Here is a 25,501-nt window from a genome sequence, read left to right as displayed (position 1 = left end):
TTCTCTAATTAGAAAAATTAACTGTTTTTAAAGTGTCCTTACAATTTTTATATTGTAATTTTTCAAAGCTCTTTAAATGTATCACAATACATACTCATTGCAACTTTTAGAACCTGTATGTAAGCTCAGTTAAAATTAAAATCTGTCACATGTATGATTTTGAATACTTTGATGAGTCAGTGTTGCTGTCTACATGGGATGCTACTTAAATGAGGCGTGGGCAACTAACTGTTTACTGAGAGCCTATACCAGGCACCTAGGTCACCTTTTCCTATTTCTTCACTGCCTTGGCTTTTCTCTCTCCTTTCCGGAACATCTCTTTCATATCTACCAACTGTATTAAGGTAGCTGTCTGGCAAAGGAACTAAGAGACAGCCCAACACTAATGCTAATGGGAGAGGGAAGAGGCCGTCAACAGAGAATCGACAAGAAGCACAGAACACTTGGGAGATATTTTCTACATCAAGTTTTAGTATCTTTTTAAGTTGGTGTTCTCTATAGAGGAACTTATGATACTGGCCACTTCCAGGTTGGAAATATTTAAGCTTCCCAATTACAGGACAGAGAGCAGAACCTGAGGATAGGTTAGAATAGGCAAAAAGCTCTCTCACTCTTACTCCAGTGTTTACCAAGTTTTAAACCACCCTTGGCACATTACCCCCACCCCCATTATCACTCCCCATCCAGGTTTAAATAATATTAAACATTTAACTATAGTTAAATATTTTTTGGTATTACTCATTTTAGCTAAAGGAAAAGTTACCTATCTTAATTAGGGAAAAGCCAAGGCTTCGAGCTGGGAAAAAAAAAGCCTGTAGTGACACACATTGGAAATGCTTTGCAATCAGTGTATTAAGGAGAAATTCATACATACCAAGAATTGCCTGAATTCTAATATCCAGATTTAAGCATGTGAACATATGATGACTTTTAAACATACAATTAAAGCTATTCATCCTAATTTGCTATACTACCATCATTACAATACTTTGGAGCGTTAAGTTATATGGTTTAAAGGAAGCCTGTAACATAGCTAAGGAACACCTTTCCTATCTCATACATGCATATTACTTCTCCATGTAAAGGTATCTTCACTTTGTCTTCTAAGTTACCCAACTCCTGGAGTCCCTACTCTGGGGCTTATCATGGTCCAAAGACAAGGGGTTAAAACAAACAAAAAAACCAGAACCAATCAACATACTTTCATATAATATATACATAAAAAGATGGCACAGCCAAAGTAAGTGCAATTCTAGAAGTACAAGACCTCAAGAAGCAGTATAGGATGATAAATCCCTTCTTTAGAAAGGTATCATTTCCACCACTAATATCACATGCTAAATTATATCTTGAGCCATCTTCAAGAAACAGTTGAGGCAACAGAAAAATGCAGAATCATCACAACGAATCTCACGTTAATACAAACAATTATACAAACCAACACTTCTCCACAAATTCAGATTTTCTTTTGGTTGCCAGTTAAGTACAGTTTTAATTTTACAGCTTAACAATTAAGGGTCATAGACTGAAGTCAATATACACACCTAGCATTTCAGTCTAAGCTAGTCCATGTGCACAGCTGAAAACAATTACAAGGTATGGCCCAACAAACACTAGAGAAGATTTTTTCTTTTTTAAAAACCAAAAGTAGCCTTTACAAGTATTAGACTTTATCTTGCACACTGAAGTCATCGTACATACAGGGCAAAGTCAGAGCTTTTATATTTGAGTTTATTCTTGACTTTAAAACACTACTATAGTTGAACATTAAAACAAAAACAATAGCAAGTAGTGAGCATATTATGATTACAGTCCTTCACTTCTTCACTACGGCATATAAAATGCCAAGAGTGAGCAATATTCAGCGGCCTCCATTAAGAGGTCTGACACTGAACCCCACCTCTGGGGTGATGGTCATCATCCTCATATGCTTCTCCATTGTAATGACGCCGTCTTTCCTGGTTTGGATCAAAGTCCACCAGTTCTACCTGATCCATTTCATCAGTCTCTTCTACTTCCTTCCTCTCAGGTAGGAGTTTTTCCAGCAAAGAGAGTTTTTCAGGAGAGAGAAAGCCATTCTCAGGAAAGTTTACCTACAGAAGGAAATTTCTACTGTAAGTCCAATTTGACTGATTTCATCATTAGTTCTGTAGACCAATTACTGTGGGCTCAATTTTTCCCAAGAAGAACACATATACCCATATCTAACTTGTAGGGGAAATCTACCAATCCCAGGTCAGGTTAGTAGCACTTGACATTCTGAATTGGCATTTTTAAGGCTTATGACACAGGTTTTATTTTGTGATCCTAGTAAGACTGCACCTAAACAACCACTATTCTGTTCAGCAAATACTTTTTTTTTTTTTAACACAAGCCCGTCCTAAAATACATTCTGATCCTCTGTAACAGTTAATTTAAACAAAACTATTCTTATTTAAAAAGGTAGTTCCTTTCTTAACCAAAAAACATTTTTAATGAATCAGCAAATTTAATATAGTATTCAACCCAAAAATCCACAACGATTATTTTAAGATCCTGAAATAAAATAAGATCAATTTAAGACCCCCACCAACACTTTAAATAGCCAGCTAATGATGCAAACAAATCCACCCCCAACTTGTTAACAAAGAACGCTCACAAGGCGGCAGGAGTACTATCAGATCAGAGTATTTCTACCTGAACAAGAACATAACAATAAATTTTTAGTGTTTCTTGACATTCAGAAAAATGTAATTCTGTACTGGATTTTAAAAAATTAATCATTCTCAAGTATTCAGACTATAGCTTACCTTAAATTCGATGATTAGGCGCCCCTTTTCATATGGTCTACGATAAATTGGCATGCCTTCATTTAGCACACACTTGATATCTTCATGCTTGACAATCTGACCTAAAACATTGAAGCCAAGTTCTTCCATAAGTATGGTCAGATTTTTAGAATGCAGGACAAGTAGACAACATCCTAGAGTTCACTGATAGGAACAAATCTGTGAGCTGAAGCAATTTTGTCATCTTTCACTTATGGGTTTTCTAGTGGCTATCAAAACAAAAAAGAGCCAAGGTCACATGACTTCAGCTCAGCCTCATGAAGGGTATGCAATGAAGGAAGAACCTCAGTTTTCACCAAGTTCCTATAACACTACTGAGTTATCAGCAGACAATGAAAAAAAAACACTCGACTAGAATGAGGAGCTAGTCTAGGTATCATACCTGGATGAGAAGTGATGACTATGGTTCGGTTGTCAAGAGTAGATATTGGCTTCTGGAAGCCACACAATGCCTCAACCAGCTGTATGTCCATACACATGAAAAGGTCTTCTCCTCGTCTGTATCGATGTAAATGTGGCACATAGTTACATCTTTTAAATCATCAATTATCAGAAGGCCCAGAGCAGGCGATTGTTTTAACATCAATGGCGTCTTTCACAAAGACACCCTCCTTTCCCCATGCTAAGAATGAAGCAGCAGACATACGGGACTTGCCAGCCTTGTATCTACAAAGCTTCAGGATCCTTCAGCACATTCTATAGGCAACCTCTACCATGTACCATCCCTAAATTGCCTCATTACCTCATTTTTAATCTGTTTTCCCATAAAAAGTGAGAAAAGAAAATTCTCACAAGAATGAGGCTAAAAGGCAGTAAACAAACACTACTATCACAACAGGGCATTATCGTGTAACAGTTGGACAGACCTGGGCTGAGTCTAGGATTATTTAGGTTCTATGAAATTAAATAACGGGGATACGAGCAACTTCAAGGGACGGTAAGGATTTCCTGATCTCTGTGAGGTAACCAATTTGTCGTCAGTTGCCTTCAGGTTGATTCATGGTGAATCTGTAATAATGACTGGCGACAGCACAACAGTCCTTACCTTGTTGTCATTTCCTACTGTTCTTAAGACTTGGGAAATGTCTGTATTATAATTTAAAATTAGTTATAATAGATAGTTCCTTCTAGATGACACTACCAAGACATTTACTGGAACTCTACCTCCAGTCCGGTATACTTTGAAATTAGTCATGGGTATATATTTAACACATTCATTGTCAACCACCAATCTTTGTGCTTCAGTGTTAAAATCATCGTAAAATCAGCATTAAATACTACACAGCAATGGACCTGCGTTTTTAAACATACTTAAAGTTGGGTAGCAATTTGAGTTTCTTACAGAGATTGGTTTTGCCTGGTATGGAAACAATCCAGTTTATCATGAACTCAATTTGAAACTGGTGACAGCTTTAGGGCACTTACTTCAAATTAACTGCCTGTACTAAGATTGAGGGCAAAGTTTTCCCCATCCCACCTGCTGCCTGCCTGACTATATTTATTAGTAATAAAAGCTACAAAGTATCTCCTGATTGAAGCACACCCTTCAAGTTCCAGATTAGGCAACAATTTTGAGACCAAAAGCTAACATCAGATTCTATTTTTTTTACAGCCTCCTTCAAAACAAGCATATAGTCACAACTATGGTTTTAACAACCTTTTACAAAATACATTATCCATAGCCTAACTTTCATGCTTTTCCAAGGTACTTCTAGGAAATATGTTCTAAGAGTAATAAAAAGTTCATTAAAATTAAAAACCACCAAACCAAACACGCAAGACAGGCTGAGTTTTTACCTAGTAAAAACAGCATGGTCCTTCTGATCTAAAACAATGATAATATCTCCTGGCTCCAGTCCTGGCTCTTGGTCTCCTTCACCATGGAATGTTATCTTCTGGCCATCTTTCATACCTAAAAACAAAAGTTAATTTTGTCACTGAACTTCTAATTAAATTTAGAATCCCAAAATCTATTATGACACACAAATGCAGGTTTGTGTGTGCCTGAAAAATCTTTGTGAATGCTAAGCATCACAGAAATAGTTAAAAATGGCTACTTGGTTAGATCAACCCACTTTCCTACTAAGAAGGAAACTATTACATACTAAAGAACACAAACTCTAGAGACCAACAGACCTGGCTTCAAATCACAGAGCTGCTACTTACAAGCTGGATTACCCAGGGAGGCAAGGCACAACCTTGCTAAGCTTCCACTTTCCCTTGAGACCAACCCCATTATGGCTGTTGTGAAAATTAAATAAAATGTCAAATATTATAACTAATAAACGTTAACCAGAGTTCCACCTCACCACTTATATGTAAGAACCTATTTCGGGTTATTTGTAAAGTGCAAGAGTGGCATAAACCAAGATTTTCTTCTACATATTGTACTACCAGTAATTATACAGAGAAAACCTTCATCAACATGGAGCCCTGGTGGTGGATAAGCATTTGACTGCTAACCAAAAGGCTGGCAGTTTGAATTCACCAGCTGCTCTCTGGAAACCCTACAGGGCAGTCCTACCCTGTTCTATAGGGTTGCTATGCGTTGGAATCAACAAGGGTAATGGGTTTGCGTTTTTTCTTCATCAACTAACTTTTATTTGGAATAACTCTTCAACCATTGAAAAACTTTTATACATCTTTTTGTTAAAGAACCATTCAGTTTAGTACCCTTTAAAAACAAAATAAAGGATAATCACTGCTTGCCACTCTCTTAGTCTATGTGGTCAATGTAAAAAGTAGAGAGACAGGTTATTTCCCAACACTGCAAAAAATTCTTTAAAGGCCAACATATTTCAATGAGATTCCACCCCACCAACCTCTGTCCTGCAATATAGTTCAGTAATAGCTTGGGCATCACCTTAAAACTTAAGAAAATCTGTGTTTGCGGATCATTACATTGTAGCAGTACGCCCTCGTTATTTCCTGAACCAATGATTAAAGTTGCCTAGGTAAAAGCAACTTTGTTTCACTGTTCATTATGGAAATCATTAAACCTGTACAGAACCAAATAGTAAGATGAATCTCCATATATCTAGTTTCTCCAGTTATCAACTCAGGACTATTCGTTTCTCCTGTGATACTTCCACTTACATTCCCCCATGTGTTACTTCGAAGCAAAACCCAGACTATCAATTTATCCCAATGGTTCAGTATGTACCTCTAAAAAATGAAAGACTTAAAAAAATGATCATACACAACCAAATTAAACAATCTGCCTTCAACAATGTACAAGGCAAAGTAACTGTCTTGTCACATTTGTGCAGCAAAATTAAACTCAGGTGTTGCTAGTTGTTCCATATTACCGTAAAAAGTATGGGTAAGCACAGCATAAATGGTTTCTCTTGCAACCAATGCCCTCCTAAGTACATGCTGCTGGTAGCCAGGGGGGCTACCACTAGAAAAATTCAAAACACACACCCTACTAAACAGTGGCCAATTAACAGTAAGAAGATTTGTTGAATTCAATAATTGGCTGAGAAAAAAAATTCATCTTACTATTTGGTTCTGTACAGGTTTAATGATTTCCATAATGAACAGTGAAACAAAGTTGCTTTTACCTAGGCAACTTTAATCATTGGTTCAGGAAATAATGAGGGCGTATGATTATCGAGCAAAAACAGGGGAGCAGCTTAACTCATATGGTAAAATACTACTGCAGTCACTTACCGCAGACACGGATTTTATTTTCCTTTGGGATTATACAAATTTTCTAAAATCTCTACAACACATGTTCTAAAAAGCGACAAAGCTAAGCAACAAAAAGCCTCCCTCCCAAAATCCTTTGAAGTATGCATACATCTCTTAATCTAGTTAATTCCTGAGAAAACTAAGAATGTATACAAAGAGAGTTTAATTGCTATATATATATATAAAAAAAAAAATAACAAACTGGTGAAAAGACTTTTAACAGGAGAATGTATTAAGTTTGGTACAGCCACATAACGGGAACACTAGTCAATCATTTACAGTGCCACCAATGAATGTCAAAAAGGTGGTTCTTTATATTTACTGGGGAGATCGCAAATGTGTGCCTTTTATTATTTACCGAGGAGCTAAACCCTATCTCTGGGTGATACATCAACTATAAAATATAATACACTAATGAAACTAAACACCCCACAGCACCCAAGATTTCAGAATGAGAAATGGCTCAAACTCACCTTTATCAATGTGAACTTCTAGAATCTTCTTCTCTCGAACGATCTTCCTTCCATTGCAACTTTTACATCTGTCTTTAGGGCTGATCCGTTCCCCATGGCCCTGGCACTCCATGCACACAGACTGAATTTGCTGAACCATTCCAGGTCCTATCTGATGAATTCGTATTTGCATTCCAGTACCTCGGCAATTAGGACAGCACTCTACTGCTCCTTTCTTACCACCTCGGCCTAAATAGTTTAAAAAGAAGATGAAGTTATGTATAAATGTAGTATCAAACACAGTAATGAACACTTAAGACCATTCCTAAACACCACTCTTTTAAGATTTTAAAGATCTGATAAAATGCTGCTCTAAGAATCTACAATCCAGTTTTTTTTTTTTTTATAAAATATAGCCACAATCACCTTCAAATATCTATAAACATCTTGTCTGCTGGTCTTCCGAAGGAGCCATTTTAGAATCTTGAATTTAGGACTACTTCATCTGTGAGATCAGAACATTTTAAAGAGTTTTTAAGCCTACAAGATACCAAGTAACCTTTATTTATAAAGACGCTTAGAGGTTCACAGCCAGTCATTTGTCTATAAATGAAACACGTAAAGTGCCAAAAAGAGACAGTTTAAAACATACTACAGATTATGAAAAAAAATGTTTCTTAAATATCAGATAAGCAAGCGCTGTCTCCAAATGTTGTGGGGGGGGGGTCAGTTCAGTCTCAAATACATTTAAAATATACAGAGAAAATGCTAACGTTCTGCTCATTTTCTCTAGGTGGTACGGTCACATGGTTTTTTCTATACTTTTACACTCCACGATTTGGGTAGTATACATTTGCGAGTTTTACATACCCAGAGTTTTCTTAAGATGTTAGAAATACCATACCTTCACATTTGTCACAAATCACATTCTTTTGCAGAGCTAGTTTTCTTGTTGCACCATTATATAAATCTTCTAACGTTACTGACAGTTGATGCACAACATTTTTTCCTAAAACAAAACATTGCACATTAAAAATCTAAGCTACTACATCTTTTCTGAGTCCAAGGCATTACAAAAACCGTAAAGAATAAGAAATGAACCACAGAGAATACATTCACTGAACATCTATTTACATACACAAAATGTCACATTACCACATTGGATCTTCAAACTGTTATATGATGGCAATCAAAAAACATTACCTGCAAAATCACTCCAGAAAACCAATGTTATTTAAACAGACACATTTCACGAGAAATGAATCCAAACCTGCATTTCTGTCCCAACATCTTCTTTGAACTTTTCACTTAGTATGTGTTATAGACAGAATGTCCCCAAAACTGTTGTAAATCTTAATCTCTATGCCTATGGTTATCTCATTTGGGAACGGGTTGTCTTTGCTATATGTTAAAAAGGGAGGATTAGTGCAGTGTGTATCTTGAGTCAATCTCCTTTAAGCAGAGCAGAGGTGGGGAAGATAGATCCCAAGACACATAAAGCTCACCCAGGAGCTGAAACTCAAAAGAGACAAGGACCTTCCTCCGGGGCCAAGAGAGAAAAACTTCCCCTAGAGCTGGTGCCCTGACTTCAGACTTCCATTTTCCTGAACTGTGAAAGAAAATAAACGTTTGTATAAGCCATCCACTTGTGGTGTTTGTTATAGCACCACTAGATAACTAAGACAGTACAGTATTGAGCAACATGGCCAATTACTTCATCCAATGTTTTTTCAGCATAACAAAATGCTGCTAATCATTATTAGCCAGGGATGTGGCTGCTGTATTCACTGAGTTGCCATTTAAAACTATAAATTCCGATTTCTTCCTAATCAACAGCAGCAAAGCAAAAAAAAAAAAAAAAAAAAAAAACTGCTTAGCCTACACTAGTTGTTTAAAAGTTACATTCTCATATTCCTTATGATACTGCTGTCCGATAGAATTTTCTGCAATGACAAAAAAAAAAATATTTTATGGAAATATTTTATATTTCTGCTGCCCAATACCAGTAGCCACTAGTCACATGTGGCTACCGAGAACATGAAATGTGGCTACCGTGACTGAAAAACTGAATTTTGACTGTCAATCCAAACTTTAAGAGCCACGTGGTCAGTACCTACAAAGAGTTGCATACTTCATCTTAAAATGTGAAGTGGAAGGTGGAGATCATATGAGGATTCTGAGAGTGCAGAAATAAATTCACCTGCCAATGATTAGGTAATAAGTTCCTAGTCAGTAGTCTTTCCATCAAGGACTTTATCCACCAAACAGTACTTCCTTATACCTAACTGAAAGTTTTCCAACTCCTTTCTGCACCTGTAAACACTTTTAGTTTCCAATGAAATGCTACATGGCATTTACTATACACCCTTCTGTTCTTAGCTCCAACTTTGGAATATCATAAACACAACCCTATGTAAATGGTTTTAGCATGATGAAAACTGCCCTGCTCACTTTATACAGAGTCTAGAGTACAAGAAAATAAAGTTTCTGGATCTTAATGAAGCATGTATTTTCTGGTCCAATTGGTCTCATGCCAAAAAGCAACCTCTCGTTGATTTAATCCACACAAAAAATTTGCCAGTGATAGCTATTAGGTCAATCCCTTATTTAAAAAAGTAAAACAAAACAACTTCTTAAAAAGCTCAGAGTGAAATTTAACGACTTGCCCATTTGTTCTAAAGTTGGCCTCTACTCATTAGCCCTTGTTTGTATAAAACATACAGGAAATAAGGTGAGACTGTCTTCTCTTGACCAGAACACTGTACTGAACAATATTTCTACAGCCTGCAGACTACGTTTCTGCTAAATAAAAATTCATGTATTTTGATAAAATAAAGCTGAATCAAGATTACAGCTAACAAGCTATGTGAAGACAATGAACCTGTGTTCTGATTCTGGCTCTACAGTGGACTGGCTGTATGACCCTCATAAAATTTACTTCAGATCACCTTTGACTGAAGAGGCTACTTACTGTATTTAACACTGGGTCGCTATGAGCCTGGTATCTATAAAAAACACTTTGAAAATTATGTTGCTGTTATTTTGTTTCTTTAGTGTTTGATTAATCATAGTACATGCAAGACCTTTACGAATAATCTGTTACCGCTTAATTGGTTTAGCAAATTTTTTTTTTTTAGCATATTGTTACATCAAACCTCAATCTAAACTACACCATAAATTAAGTACCCAACATTATACCAACATAAACATGCATTTAAAACTTATGGTTGCTCAACAATCTGTTTTGACCAATGGCTACTTTAATTTGCTGCATGTGGACTAGGTTGTCTTACCTCTCCTTTCTCTCTGCATCCTTCCACCACCTCCAAAAAACATATCAAAGATGTCCATGGGGGAGCCAAAACCACCACCTGCTCCACCCTCTTTGATGGCCTGCTCTCCTCCTTTGTCATACAATTCTCTTTTCTTTGTATCAGAAAGCACTTCATAAGCTTGAGAAATTTGTTTGAACTGTTTGAGAAAAAAAAAAAAGAATAAATTTCATTTTTTAAAACAAAACTTACAAAGCACAGCCATTATGTTGTTATGCTGTCAAGTTGATTCCAATTCATAGCAACCTGCTCCATAGTTTCCTAAGCTGTAATCTTTCTTTATGGTAGCAGATTGCCAGATCTCTTCTCCCATGCAGCCTCTGGTGGGTGTTGGGTTTGAACTGTTGACCTTTTGGTTAGCACCACAGCGCTTAACCATATCATGCCAGGGCTCCTTTTGCCATTATGTCAGATACACTCAATTTCACGTGGTACTATAAAAACTAGACACCTGGGAAAGAACTATTCAGATACTTTTAAGGACGTACTACTTGCCTTCTCGCCTTCATTTGGATTTTTATCAGGGTGGTACTTCAAGGCCAGTTTCCTATAAGCTTTTTTCAACTCTTCCTGGGTGGCATTGGGCTTGACCCCCAAAACATCATAGTAAGTGGTTTCTTTCACCATTTTCTACAGCCTGAAATAAGAAAATGCCATTTTAACCGACTTTCAAATTGTAGTTTTAATTAGTAAAGTCAGAGTTAAGACAAAAGTTGAGTCCTTCGCCAAATCTGATTAGAGGAATACCACCTCACTATCTAAACTTCACCGTAAAAGTAACAATTTCTGGGATAACTCAGCCACAAATTCTAGTAGACTAAACATAAAACAGTAATTACCAACGAATAACTCAAGGGCTCCTTGTAGCAGTTGGCTTCCACTCTCCCACACTAAAGTATCCGAACTAACACATTATTACCTGGGTTGCTTGTTTCCCCCTCCCAAAGGTGGTGACAGCCAGCCACAATAAAAAGAAGCATAGTAGGTTCGGTCCGTGGATTCTCACGTTTTACCGTCTTTGGTAAGTCTAATAACGCCATATACTCCCCAGAAAAAAGACGTTTGGGCACAATTGGGGATAGGGGGAATTGGTTTACAGAAATAATCAGAAACACCAGATCCAGAGAAACAGCTCCCCTCCCCCAAGTCCTTAGAGATGTTTCTCAATCACAGGGTTTACACTCCTCCGCTTTAACCGTCCAACCCCCTCTCCCCATAAGGCAGGGTACTTTACATCTCGTCAGGTTCTCCCCTGCATTTGGCGCCGACCGTTAAGGTTTCCTTCCTTTCTCCCGCCCACCACGGATCGAAGGGGTGGAGAGCGAAGCCCAGCCCTCAACAAAGAGAGGGTGGGGAGAAAGAAACGAAAGCCGCAGGCTCCTCCCGCAGCCCCTCGACTCCCTGCCTCCCTCTGCGCGTGCGCGCGAGGCCGCCCACCCCGAGAAAGTACGGTACGGGGGGGTCGGGGGCGCGGACAGAGGGGCAGGAAGGCGGCGCCTCCTCTGGGTCCACAGACTGGATGAGGAGTGGGAGAGTTCAAGGTCTCGGGCCCATTCACTGCGAGCCGGAGATTCATTGCCGAGTCACACACCAGCCCTCCAGACTGAGAATCGTGGATATGGGTACCGACAACCCTCTCGCCCACGCGGAGCCAACCGCCTCCCGCCCGCGACTCCATCCGGAATCCCGGCGCCACCAATGGCGCCAGGCGGAGACAAGGGGAAGCGCGAGGACTGAAACTCACAGTTGAGCGGACCGAGGCTGGTGTGGGGGAGCGGGACGGAGCGCGTAGCTGTACGCAGTTCGGGAGTCGCCACCCCTCCACCTCTCACCGAGCGTTCTGGAAAGTTCCCCTCGGAGCGCCGCAGCCGTCGTCTTTTGTAGCCGAGCCGCGGCGCGTCACTCGCCGGAAGTCCCGCCCCTCTTGGCCGCTGCCACCTCCCCGCAGTTACCTGGGCAACGGCGCGGGGGCGCTCGGGGTGGGAGGCGCTGTGCCGAAAGGCCTTGTGGGGGGGTGGGCGTAAGCCTGGGTTCTTGAAGCTCATGGAACCTTCTGGAGCCCCTTTCCTTTACCCGGCGGGCCCGGGATGCGGAAGTCTCGGGCGGAAGCAGGGATTATTCAGTTTGCTCTGCAATTCCGAGGCAACTCGGAGAATTCAAATGGGTGAAGTGGACGCCGCCGCTCGTAGGGTTAGGGAGAGCTTGGAGCAGGGCCCCTGGCGAATGCGGTCTGCTGAACGGAAACCTTTCAGAACAAAGCCCTGCAGCCCCTCCTCTCTGCATTCGCCTCATTTGCGTCTTTCGGCGTCTTCAAGCGGTTTAGTTCCTCAGCCCTGAGGTTATGGGAACATGCCGAGCAAGAAATGCTGAGCAAGGCGGGCCTGGCCTTCAGACCAGTGTCAGAGGCCTTGGGTCTTGCTGTATTTCACGCAGAATACAAAAAAAAAAAAACCCAAGCCCACTGCTGTTGAGTCAATTCCAACTCATAGCAACCCTATAGGACAGAGTAGAACTAACCGATACAGTTCCCAAGGAGCGCCTGGCAGATTTGAACTGCTAACCTCTTAGTAGCTGTAGCACTTAACCACTACTCCACCAGGGTTTCCATACAGGATCTTGTAATTCACCAAATGGGAGGTTGAAAGAGCTCTTTGTGCAAGTCCAGGTCCCAGCCTTGGGCCATGCTGTTTCCTACACATGGAGCTCAGGGGATTGTGCAAATAAATAGGGAAACGTTTAGGATGTCTTGGCGCAAGCTGAGAGCCTTGAGCCCTTCTCTGGCCAGGCTTTCACCTGGTTTGGCTAGCTGGGGACGCAGTACCATCGAGAGTGGCTAAATGTAAAAAGTTGTTCTAATGACTTTATCTGAATTTCAGGTTCTGTTAGTATGTGAACCTGGATCTACAGTCTATAAAGTGAGCTCATGCGCTTTCAAATTTTGGGACGAGGGCATAATGGAAAATAGGGGCCTGGGTTATTCAGTTACATAAACAAACATATGGTGAATATCTAGCACCGGAGAAGCTGAAAATGGAAAGGTGGAAAAGCCTGGTCCACGACACTTAGTCTTTAGTGAGGGAGCCGGAGAAGTCATTGAACTATAACAGCAAGAGGCAGGTCAGCAGGGGAGGAGGGGTCTATATTAGACTGATGGAGTAGGGAAAACGTCCCCGGGAAAGTGACAGTTGAGCTGAGTTTTGAAGAAGGGAGGAGAATATTCCCAGCAAAGGACAAAGCACAAAGGCAGGCCTTGAGATGTGTGGAAGAAGTGTGTCTTTTGGAAACTGCGAGTAATTGGATATAGCCAGAGCTAATGGGCTGGAGTAGCTGGAGGTGAGGCTTCAGAGCAAGTTGGGAAACATCTTCCACGCTAGGTGTTATCTTTTTGAACTTTACCCTGGAAGCATGTCCCTGCTTACCTCATCATTCTCTGTTTATTTAAACTGCACACCAGTCACCAGAGCTGTCAGGTTCCAAATGCACTGTTTCACTTCTGTGTACTGTTTGCTCTCCCTGAACAGCAGCTAATTTTCTGGTCTTAGATGTTGCTTTCTGAATTATCATCTATGGTGTATAGTTTTTTTCTTCAAACCAACACTAAAAATCTAATATTGCCAGGTAATGTGCTGTTGGAGCCCTGGTGGCACAGTGGTTAAGAGCTTGCTGATAACCAAAAGGTCGCCAGTTCGAATCCACCACGTGCTCCTTGGAAACCCTATGGGGCAGTTCTACTCTGCCCTATAGGGTCAGTATGAGTCAGAATTGCCTCAATGGCAGTGAGTTTGGATTTTTTTTGGTTAGGGTGCTGTTGTTGGGTGCTGTCCAGAAAATTCCGACTCAGCAACCCCATGTGACAGAGTGGAACTGCTCTATAGGACTTTCTTGGCTGTAATCTTTTCAGAAGCATATCGCTAGGTTTTTCTCTCGTGGAGCCACTGGGTGTTTTACAACTGCCAACCTTTTAGTTAGCAGCTGAGTGCTTAAATGTGGCACCCCCAGGGCTCCTTGGGAGTGTGCTAGGGCCTGATGATAAAACAATTATCTAAGTCATGGTCCCTGCCCTCAAGGAGCTCACCACATAGTAAGGGAACTAGAGACATAAAAAAGTTCGCCCCAGACCTGTTAGCCCAAGACTGGAACCATTCCCAAAACCAAGTCTTCAGATGTCGTGGATTGAATTATGTCCCCCCAAAAATGTGTGCATCTACTTGGTTAGGCCATGATTCCCAGTATTGTGTGGTTGTCCTCCATTTTGTGATTGTAACTTTATGTTGAGAGGATTAGGGTGGGATTGTAACACCACCCATACTCAAGTCACCTCTCTGATCCAAGGTAAAGGGAGTTTGCCTAGGGTGTGGCCTGCACCACCTTTTATCTCTCAAGAGATGAAAAGGAAGCAAGCAGAGAGTTGGGGACCTCATACCACCAAGAAAGCAGGGAGCAGAGTGCATCCTTTGGACCCAGGGTCACTGCACCTGAGAATCTACTTGACCAAGGGAATATTGAGGACAAGGACCTTCCTCCAGAGCCGAAAGAACCTTCCCCTGGAGCCGACGCCCTGAATTTGGACTTATAACCTACTAAAAAAAAAAAAAACGAAACAAACAAACCCAGTGCTGTGGAGTCGATTCCGACTCATAGTGACCCTATAGGACAGAGTAGAATTGCCCCATAGAGTTTCCAAGGAGCGTCTGGCGGATATAACCTACCAGACTTTGAGAAAATAAATTTTGTTAAAGCCACCCAGTTGTGGTATTTCTGTTATGGAAGCACTAAATGACTAAGACATTAAACAGGGATTGGACTGGACTATAACATAGAAAATGATACTGGTGAGGAGAGAGCTTTTTGGCTCAAGTAGACACATGAGACTATGTGGGCATCTCCTGCTTGGAGGGGAGGTGAGTGGGCTGAGGGGAAACCAAGTTGGCTGAATTGCCAGAGGGAATACAGGGTGGAGAGAGGGAGTGTGCTGTCTGATTCGGGGGAGAGCAGCTAGGAGCACATAACCCACTGACCCACTGCCATCAAGTTGATTCCGAGTCATAGCAACCCTATAGGACAGAGTAGAACTGCACTATAGAGTTTCCAAGGAGCACCTGGCGGATTCGAACTGCCAGCCTCTTGGTTCACAGCTGTAGCATTTAACCACTACACCACCAGGGTTTCCAGGAGTACATAGCAAGGTGTATATAAATTTTTGTGTAAGAGACTGACTTGATTTGTAAACTTTCACTTAAAGCACTATTAAAAAAAAAGAGTACAAAAAAAAAAGTTCAGTGTGATAACTGCTAGTAAAGGGAGCGTATTGGACTGCTGAGTAGGAGAGCCATACAACATACAGATGGGTTTACCGGGCAGACCAGCAAGTGTGAAGGCATGAAATAGGCATAAACAATAAAAACAGTAGATAATAGTGTTCATGTGTTATAGAACAATTGTCTAAAAGTTCCTACCTTACTGTAACATGAATTTATGTATTTGTGAACCTAACATTGATTAAGCACATGAAATAAGAATCGTATGATGTCTTGGTAGAAGTACAGCCAGAATGCTCTTTAGAAATGAGAATGGCGAGACCTCATCTCACGAAGTTTGGACATGCTATCAGAAGGAATCAGTCCCTGGAGAAGGACATCATGCTTGGTAGAGGGTCAGCCTAAAAGAAGAAGACCCTCAACAAGATGATTGACACAGTGGCTGCAACAGTGGGCTCAAACATAGCAACAATTGTGAGGTTGACACAGGACTGGGCAGTATTTTGTTCTGTTGTACATAGGGTTGTTATGAGTTGGAATTGACTTGATGGTACTAACAACAACAACAATGATGTATGTCAAATCACTTCACCCAAGAGTTTCTACAATAAATATTACCATGTTTAGTGTTTCTTTCTGCTTCAGGGACCCAACAGAAATTTCCACAATTTTGAGAACAATGCAAGTGTGATGCAAATATGAAGATAACCTCTTGAGACCACCAAAATAAAGAAGACAACGAAACCTGATACAGAAAATACTTTTAAAATATGCAAGCTCATATATTAAGTGAATAAAATAATGGGCATAAAAGTTGGCTAAGAAAAAGAAAAACTGTATACTTATTTGCTTGAATGTGCATGGGGTAATTCTGAAGGATACACAAAAACTTATAACATGGTTGCCTGTGGTGAGAGCTGGGTGCTGGGGGGAGAGGACAGGTGAGAGGGAGACATGTCACAATATGCCTTTTTATAATTCTTAATCCATGTAAGTGTAGAACTTGCTAAACATTAAACTTGAAAAAAGTATAAAATTTCCCCTCCCAATTCAAGCTTTGAACTAGTAACTTGTCACTCCCAACAGTAGTTATCGGTTGCGCTTGAATCAGTTCTGACTCACAGGAACCTCACGTGTGTCGGAGTAGAACTGTGCTCCATTGGGCTGGGAAGTAGATCGCCAAGCCTTTCTTCTGATGTGTCTCTGCATGGACTCAAACCGCCAACCTTTTGGTTAGCTAGGACAACAACTCGTCGTTCTGAAAATTAATCAATAATGGGAAGAATCAAGAATTTATCATAACTTACTTTTAAGAACTGTTTCAGGGAAATCACCTAGTTGCAGAGAGAAAACTTTTCTTTCTAAAAGAGTACTAGGTCCTGAATATAGGAGTGATGAAATTAGAAAGCCATCGTTTTCATAACCCTCAAATAATGGCTCTAGGCAAGGATTATCAATGGTGCTGAAGCTATTGGGCATGGGTTACAAATGGAGGAATCAGGCTGATACCATCAGAATCCACAGATGAATCTTAGCATCATTCTATGAAATATTCTTGCCTGAAAAATTGAACTTGAAGATAATCGAGCCTCTAAATCTAAACACCAGTTTATAGGAAACATGAGGTGGAGAATGACGAGTTAAATGACACAGTGAAGAAGCAATTGGCCAAATGCAGAACACACAACATTCTGCAGGTCGAATGACCCATTGTCCAAATAAACAGAAGGGGGGGGGGAAGGGGGAATGAAGGGTAGAAGGGTGATTGCTACAGAATAAAAGGTTCTAAAAGGCAAAACAGTTCAATGCAATGTTTGACCTTGTTTGGATACTGATTTGAGCAAACTAAATATAAAAAGACATTTTTAGACCATTGGGGAAAATTTAATAAGAATTGGATATTATTAGATGACATGAAGATACTGTTACTTGTGTTAGGAGCGAGAATGGTTTTTAAAAAAAAAATCGATAGTGTTACTGTTGGTGGGATATAGATAAAACAAGACTGGAAAATGTTTACAATTACTGAAGCTGTGTGAAAACTATATGGAAGCCAGTTACACCATTCTTTCTACTTGTGTGTATAGGTTTGAAGATGTCCATAATAAAAAGTTTCCAAAAATCCATTCTGAATGAACACATGTGTTTATGAGTTCTCCAACTGCTTGCTGGAGAGCTCTGACGCACTTGGCCTAGCTCTACTCGATTCAGTGTGTTGGTGCCCAGCTGGCAGGAGACGTCAGAGTAACTTTAATACAGGTAGGTAGTCCCCAACTTGCAGTGTATTCAAAATATGATAAACTGCACGTGTGACGGAAACCCTGGTGGTGTAGTGGTTAAGTGCTATGGCTGTTAACCAAGAGGTCAGCAGTTTGAATCCGCCAGACGCTCCTTGGAAATTCTACAGGGCAGTTCTACTCTGTCCTATAGACTCGCTATGAGTCGGAATCAGCTCGACAGCAGTGGGTTTTTGGTTTGGCACTTACTCATGACTTTTTTTTTGTACATGTTATCATTAGTAATATGTACTACATGTTGCAGCGCATAATTGGCTGATGTTATTATGCTATTTGTTATTTGCTGATGTTATATCATTCTCACGCCAGCCCCCAAAGACAAAGATCGGATTGATAGAGATACTAATAATAAAAGGCAATAGAAAGGAAAACCAAAAAAAAAAAAAAGATATTTGGCTTACATCAAAACCAATTTATGATGGAATTGTCAGAACAGACCCCAGTTCTAAGTTTGGGACTACCTGTACAGTGTTTTCTTTTGAAAATGTTGTCTTGACAGTTTTGAGGTCCTGGCCAGAGGCTGGTCACTGCCTTTCTTGAGCAGCTGATTAAGTCCACCCTCTATTCACTCCCCTTTTTGAGTTCTCACACTCTTGGGCCACTATGCACCTGCCCTAATAGCCTTGGGGCCAGGTACCTAACAACTAGGAACAGCCGCTATGCCTTCAGAGCCTGCAGAATTATTAAAAATGCCCAAACCCCAGGAAGCCCATGAAACCTAGCTAAGCTCACCCTGCTTGCCATACATAAGCCCTTTCCTACAATTCCAGCTTGTTGTTACTTTGTCCCCATGTTCAGCTCCCAGTGTGGCCCTGTCCTGTGGCCTGCTGTGTTCTCCCCAGGGAACTATGAATATAATAAACTGCTTCTTTCATGATAGTCATTTCTGAGCCTGTGTGTCTTACTGTACCTGATACAATAAATCCCGGGTACATTTAAAACATTGACTAATAGCTGAGTCCAGAGTAGCCTTTCTTCTTAGCAGTGAGCGCTTGTCAGGTAATTTTGATTTTATGTGTTTTTGTTTCTGTTTTAAAATTTTTAATAGATGTGGAGAGAGGGAAAAAAAGAGTAATGCATTCCATTCAGTCAAAGTTAAAAGTCAACAAGTTTCCCCAATGCAAGGACAGAGAGTATTCCCTTTAAACCGCCAGGCCTAGCAGAAAGCTGAAAGAAGTCATGGGATATATCACATCTGGTTTACTTTTTCTTTCTTTTTTTAAACCTGAAGGAAGTTGGTCGTAATTTTTCATACTATTGAAGAGTGGAAGGACGGGCAGCAAACAGGTTTATTGTCAATTTTTGTAAATTGTGGAGTGCTTCACCTACAAAATCCCGACCTATTTCTTGAGGTCCTCTGTATGCAGTTTGTCAACATGAATTTCTGCTGGCGCTCTTTCTTAGAAAAAGAAGAAAAAAAGGTGTGTGTGTTGGGGGATGTAAATTGAGTTTATTTAAAAATAATTTGCTGATTCAGCACACTTAAAACAATGTGTCAGCAGCTATTCCTTCTGTTTTCACACAAGCAATCACACAACCAAGGGAGATTCCAAGACTGGAGATATATTTGGAAGGTGAAACGACGAGTTAAGAATACTGCTACAAAGGAATGAAATCGAAGCAAGTGACTTTTAATATCCCTTCCAAATCAGAGACACCTGACCTAAATAATTAAAACTCTTAAATCCTGTTTGATATCATTTATTTGAATAATTCAGTTGATAACATTTTGGGTATATACATCTTCTAGATAATTACCTTAATTTTTTCCTCACTTTATCAAATATCTTGTAATTTAAGATTGAGATTTCATCTGAATTTCCTTCTGTGCACATATATGAATTGTTTTCCCCCATAATCTTTGTCAGAAAAACATTGGTGAAAGAAACCTCTTGTGCAAGTAGCTTCAATTCGTTATAAATAATTTCTATGGTGTCCCATAAATCCATGACATGACATCAAAATCTATTCTGAAAGACATATTTTTAGTCTCTTCTTGTACTTGGCAACAATTTAATTTTGTTTGAGAATTGTGGCATTGTGAATCAACTACAATATCCTCAACAAAACAAAACAAAAAATTCAGTTTAAGCAGTGGCTCCCATGCAAGGTCTTCTCTACTCCACTTGACTGATTTGTAAGCCCTTCTTGTGTTCCTACATCACCCTGTGGACACACCTCTATCACAGCATTTCTATAATGTGTATATTGTATTATAAACATTGAAGACATGTCTTCTTCCAGAAAGGGTTCATGGCCACTTCCAAGGATATTAAAAACACAATAAAATGGCATAAGTTAAAAGCGGGGAGGATGAAGAAATAAAAACATGGGTAGAAACAAAATATAGGCTGGAGTCAGGCTAAAAATGCTACTGCTGGGTCATGAATTTGTCTCTTAAGCTGACAGTCTCATTGGTCCCATAATTCATGGTGCCCATACATAAAAAACAAACCTGTTACTCTGGAGAAGTAAAACTATTCCTGGAACTGAGATCAGATTGGAATGTCTCCCAGGGATGCCTATAAAGAGAACATTAAGTGATGTGAGGAGCAGTGTCCTTGACAGCATCCCCTACAGGGTGACCAGTTCGCAGGGATGCCTCTTAGAGCCTGATGGGATTCAGGCAGTTAAAGCAATGCTTCAGGGTGGAAGGGCTGTCTTGATGATCATAGCTTAGCAGCAGCATTTTATCTCCAGCACCTAGCACAGTCATTGACATTGGCAGGTGCTCAAGAACTGTTTGCTGAATGAATGTTGTATGGAGAAGACCCAGTTGAAAGACTCCCACTGGAAAGGCTCCCCTGATTACCGGGACCTGAAGTCCTACCTTCCAGTCTATATCCCTTTTGTAGCTATCAAACAATACAGTTATGGAATATTTCTTCTATGGTTGGGTTAAACTGCCATTTCAATATTTTTATGTTCAATTTCTCATGTCTTCTCCAAATGTGGGAGTGAGGCCAGAGGTATTTGTGACTGTGTGTGTCTGTGTGTGTGTACACATTTGCTGGTGGTGTGAGTGGTGGTATTGAGTCAAGAAAGTACTGCACTCATGAAACTGGGAGGCAAATCTGCTGGTGACCTTGAAAGTACTGTTGGCTTAGGTTCAGACTCCCATATCCAGGCTGCCCCTCAGAGCAAAGGCAGGGCTGGTGAGGGTGCCAGGGTGGACCTTTGCCATCGGTCTCTGCACTGAGCATCAGGAAAGCCCAGCCACAGGTCACAGTAGGACTAGCAACAAAGGGACTCAGTGCTGAGTAAAGTAAACACTTGGGGGATTTTTACAGTTCTGTTGGAAGACTGGGCTGGCTGAGCCCACAAGTTGAGGTTCAGTCGTTTTAGCAGCCAGACTTGAGATTTGCGGGGGGTAAGGGTCTTTCTTCCTGGTGGGTGTTACCACCTCTCATATCTGACTCTCATTCTTCTGGCATTTTGGAGCAGGAGCTTGCTCCCTATGTGCAACTTTCTATGTGTATAGTCACAGCTGTGACAGAAGCATGCTCCTTGCTAGTCATCTTCTGCTGTGTAAACTTACTTTGTTGTTGCTCCAAATAGCAATGGCACTACCAGACCTAGGGCAGAGTCAGTGTAGTAGTTAAGGATATGCATGCAGGAGCCTGACTCCCTGAATTTGAATGCTGGCTCGGCCGCGAGCAACTTGTTCAATCTTTCTGTGCCTCCGTTTCCTCATCTGTAAGAAGAGCTAATAATAGTACCTAATTCATAGGGTTATTGTGAGGACTAAATGAGTAAATACATTTAAAGTACTTAGAAGAATATCTAGCATGTAGTAAACATTATATAAATGTTTACTACTACTAATAATGATCATAAGATTTACTATCCTGCTCAGAGGAACTAGTATAGCTAGAGGGTGGGCATTCATTTATAAAAATATTGATTGGGTGCCTCTTGTGTGTCAGGGTCTTTTCAGGTCACTGAGCCAATGTTGACCATGACAGACATAATCCCTTTCCTCATGGAGTTTACAAATGAGTGGGGGCACAGATATTAAACTAATATTTTTACAAGTGTATAAGTGGCTTTTGTATTAGAGCAAGTTGAGTCTTGACCCAAAGTTCAAACATTTCAGTGTTGAGAATTCTAACACACAGAAGGAACAATTACTTTTTTTTTTTTTTTAAGAGATCGTTTAGGTTATCTAAGGCTCTGTAACAACTGCTCCCAAAATTGGTGGCTTTAAGTAACAGGAATCATTTATTTGCTCAAAATATTGCGATTTGAGCAGGGCTTACTAGGGACAGCTCATCTCTGTTCCATGTGGTGTCTGCTGAAATGCTTGACTGGGGCTGAAGGCTCCATTTCCAAGGTGGCTCACTCACATGGCTGGGAAATTAATGTTGACTGGGAGCTCACCTGGGCTGTTGGTGGGGACCTCAGTTCTCCTTCGTGTAGCCTCTTCATGTGGCTAAGTTGTGCTTCTCACAGTAGAGCATCTGGGGTCTGAGAGGCAGCACCCCAAGAAGTCAGACCACAATGTGTACCCCCCACGTGTCTGTCAGTTTGTTGCACTCTGGGGGCTTATGTGTTGCTGTGATGCTGGAAGCTATACCACCAGTATTCAGATACCAGCAGGGTCACCCATGAAGGGCAGATTTCAGCTGAGCTTCCAGACTAAGACAGACTAGGAAGAAGGACCCGGCAGTCTACTTCTAAAAAGAATAAGCCAGTGAAAACATTATGAATAGCAGTGGAATATTGTCTGATATAGCACCAGAAGATGAGCCACCTGGGTTGTAATGCAAAAGCTGGAAACAAAGAAGAAGGATCAGTAGTTGGAAAATATGGCCTTGGTGATAGAAACAATGCTGGAGATGGAATAATAGAATTTTGCAAGACAAACAACTTTTTCATTGCAAATACCTTTTTTCACCAACATGGACCTTGCCAGATGGAATACACAGGAATCAAATTGACTACATCTGTGGAAAGAGACGATGGAAAACCTCAATATCATCAGTCAGAACAAGGCCGGGGCCAACTGTGGAACAGACCGTCAATTGCTCATGTGCAAGTTCAAGCTGAAACTGAAGAAAATCAGAGCAAGTCCATGAAAGCCAAAATACAACCTTGAGTACATCCCACCTGAATTTAGAGACCATCTCAAGAAGAGATTTGATGCATTGAACACTAATGACTGAAGACCAGACGAGTTGTGGAATGACATCAAGGACATCATACATGAAGAAAGCAAGAGGTCATTGAAAAGATGGGAAAGAAAGAAAAGACCAAGATGGATGTCAGAGGAGACTCTGAAACTTACTCTCGAATGTCGAGCAGCTAAAGCAAAAGGAAGAATTGATGAAGTAAAAGAACTGAACAGGAGATTTCAAAGGGGTGGCTCGAAAGGACAAAGTAAAGTATTACAATGACATATGCAAAGAGCTGGAGATAGAAAACCAAAAGGGAAGAACACACTCGGCATTTCTCAAGCTGAAAGAGCTGAAGAAAAAATTCAAGCCTCAAGCTGCAATAGTCAAGATTCTACAGGGAAAATATTAAACAATGCAGGAAGCAACAAAAGAAGATGGAAGAAATAACACTGAGTCATTATACCAAAAAGAATTAGTTGACGTTCAATCATTTCAAGAGGTAGCATATGATCAGGAACCGATGGCACTGAAGGAAAAAGTCCAAGCTGCATTGAGGGCATTGGCAAAAAACAAGGCTCTAGGAATTGACAGAATATCAGTTGAGATGTTACAACAAAGAGATGCAGCACTGGAAGTGCTTACTCATCTATGCCAAGAAATATGGAAGACAGCTTTCTTGGCCAACTGACTGGAAGACATCCATATTTATGCTTATTCCCAAGAAAGGTGATCCAACCGAATGCAGAAATTGTAGAACAATATCATTAATATCACACACAAGCAAAATTTTCCTGAAGATCATTCAAAAGCGACTGCAGCAGTGTATCAACAGGGAACTGCCAGAAATTCAGGCCGTATGACGAAGAGGACGTGGAACCAGGGATATCATTGCTGATGTCACATGGATCCTGACTGAAAGCGGAGAATACCAGAAGGATGTTTACCTGTGTTTTATTGACTATGCAAAGGCATTCAACTGTGTGGATCATAAAAAAGTATGGACAACATTGTGAAGAATGGGAATTCCAGAACACTTAATTGTGCTCATGAGGAACCTGTCCATAGATCAAGAGACAGTTGTTTGGATGGAACAAGGGGATACTGAGTGGTTTAAAGTCAGGGAAGGTGTGTGTCAGGGTTGTATCCTTTCACCATACCTATTCAATCTGTATGCTGAGCAAATAATCCAAGAAACTGGACTATATGAAGAAGAACAGGGCATCAGGATTGGAGGAAGACTCATCAACAACTTGTGTTATGCGGATGACACAACCTTGCTTGCTGAAAGTGAAGACGACTTGAAGAAGTTACTAATGAAGATCAAAGACCACAGCCTTCAGTATGGATTACACCACAACATAAAGGAAACCAAAATCCTCACAACTGGACCAATGAGCGACATCATGATAAACGGAGAAAAGATTGAAGTTGTCAAGGATTTCATTTTACTTGGATCCACGATCAACAGCCATGGAAGCAGCAGTCAAGAAATCAAAAGACGCTTTGCATTGGGTAAATCTGCTGCAAACAACCTCTTCAAAGTGTTGAAGAGCAAAGATGTCACCCTGAAGACTAAGGTGTGCCTGACCCAAGCCATGGTATTTTCATTCACATCATATGCATGTGAAAGCTGGACAATGAATAAGGAAGACTGTAGAAGAATTGACGCCTTTGAATTGTGGCGTTGGCGAAGAATATTGAATATACCATGGACTGCCAAAAGAATGAACAAATCTGTCATGGAAGAAATACAACTAGGATGCTCCTTGGAAGCAAGGATGGCGAGACTGTGTCTTATGTACTTTGGACATGTTGTGAGGAGGGATCAGTCTCTGGAGAAGGACATCATTCTTGGTAAAGTACAGGGTCAGTGGAAAAAAGGAAGACCCTCAACGAGGTGGATTTACACAATGGATGGAACAATGGGCTCGAGCATAACAAGGCTTGTAAGGATGGTGCAGGACCGAGCAGTGTTTAATTCCGTTGTGCACAGGGTCGCTATGAGTCGGAATGGACTCGACAGCACCTAACAACAACAACGTGTAAGCACTTATCAAGCCTCTGTCTGCATCATGCTTGCTAATGTGCCATTGGCCAAAGCCAGTCATAAATATATCAATCTTGGAACTATACTTAAGGACTACTGCCTTAGATAGTATTGCAGACCACTCTATTAATTTATGTTTGTGATAAATTTTCTATGGTTCTCTAGCGGAGTCTGGAAACTCTTAAGTGCCTGCCATCCCCTTAGCTATGCCACTACTGTACTATAGACAATGGGCTAGACCTAACAGGCCGGGCGTGGAAACTGCCCAATTTTTCATATTATAGGGTGAATAATCCAATTAGAATGATACAATTCAAAATTTGAATGCAGGACACACAAGGACAAAGCAGGTAGAAGCAAAGAGAAGCTTAATTCTGAGCAAACAACAAAACTAGCCAGGTTATCAGAGCTGCTGCTTTTTATCTTGAGTAGTGAACCACATTCCACTGCCATGAACCCTGGCTCTGAGGCTCCTGA

General features: G+C 40.6%; 1 protein-coding gene across 1 annotated transcript; it reads right to left on the bottom strand.

Moving 5' to 3' along the window:
- Positions 1-1,198: 1,198 nt before the first annotated feature.
- DNAJA1 (DnaJ heat shock protein family (Hsp40) member A1) lies at positions 1,199-12,220 on the bottom strand. Its single transcript, XM_049897061.1, has 9 exons — positions 12,050-12,220; positions 10,801-10,942; positions 10,267-10,444; positions 7,878-7,982; positions 6,995-7,222; positions 4,626-4,740; positions 3,211-3,326; positions 2,790-2,890; positions 1,199-2,093 (listed from the first exon to the last, which is right to left on the bottom strand). The coding sequence occupies exons 2-9, from the start codon at positions 10,930-10,932 to the stop codon at positions 1,875-1,877; spliced, it is 1,194 nt and encodes a 397-aa protein (XP_049753018.1). The 5' UTR covers positions 10,933-10,942; positions 12,050-12,220; the 3' UTR covers positions 1,199-1,874.
- Positions 12,221-25,501: the final 13,281 nt, after the last annotated feature.

This window comes from Elephas maximus, chromosome 9, assembly GCF_024166365.1.
Source record: "Elephas maximus indicus isolate mEleMax1 chromosome 9, mEleMax1 primary haplotype, whole genome shotgun sequence".
Classification (NCBI taxonomy): Eukaryota; Metazoa; Chordata; class Mammalia; order Proboscidea; family Elephantidae; genus Elephas; species Elephas maximus.
The sequence above is the reverse complement of the archived record's forward strand: the minus strand, read 5'-3'. Positions and strand labels throughout refer to the sequence as shown.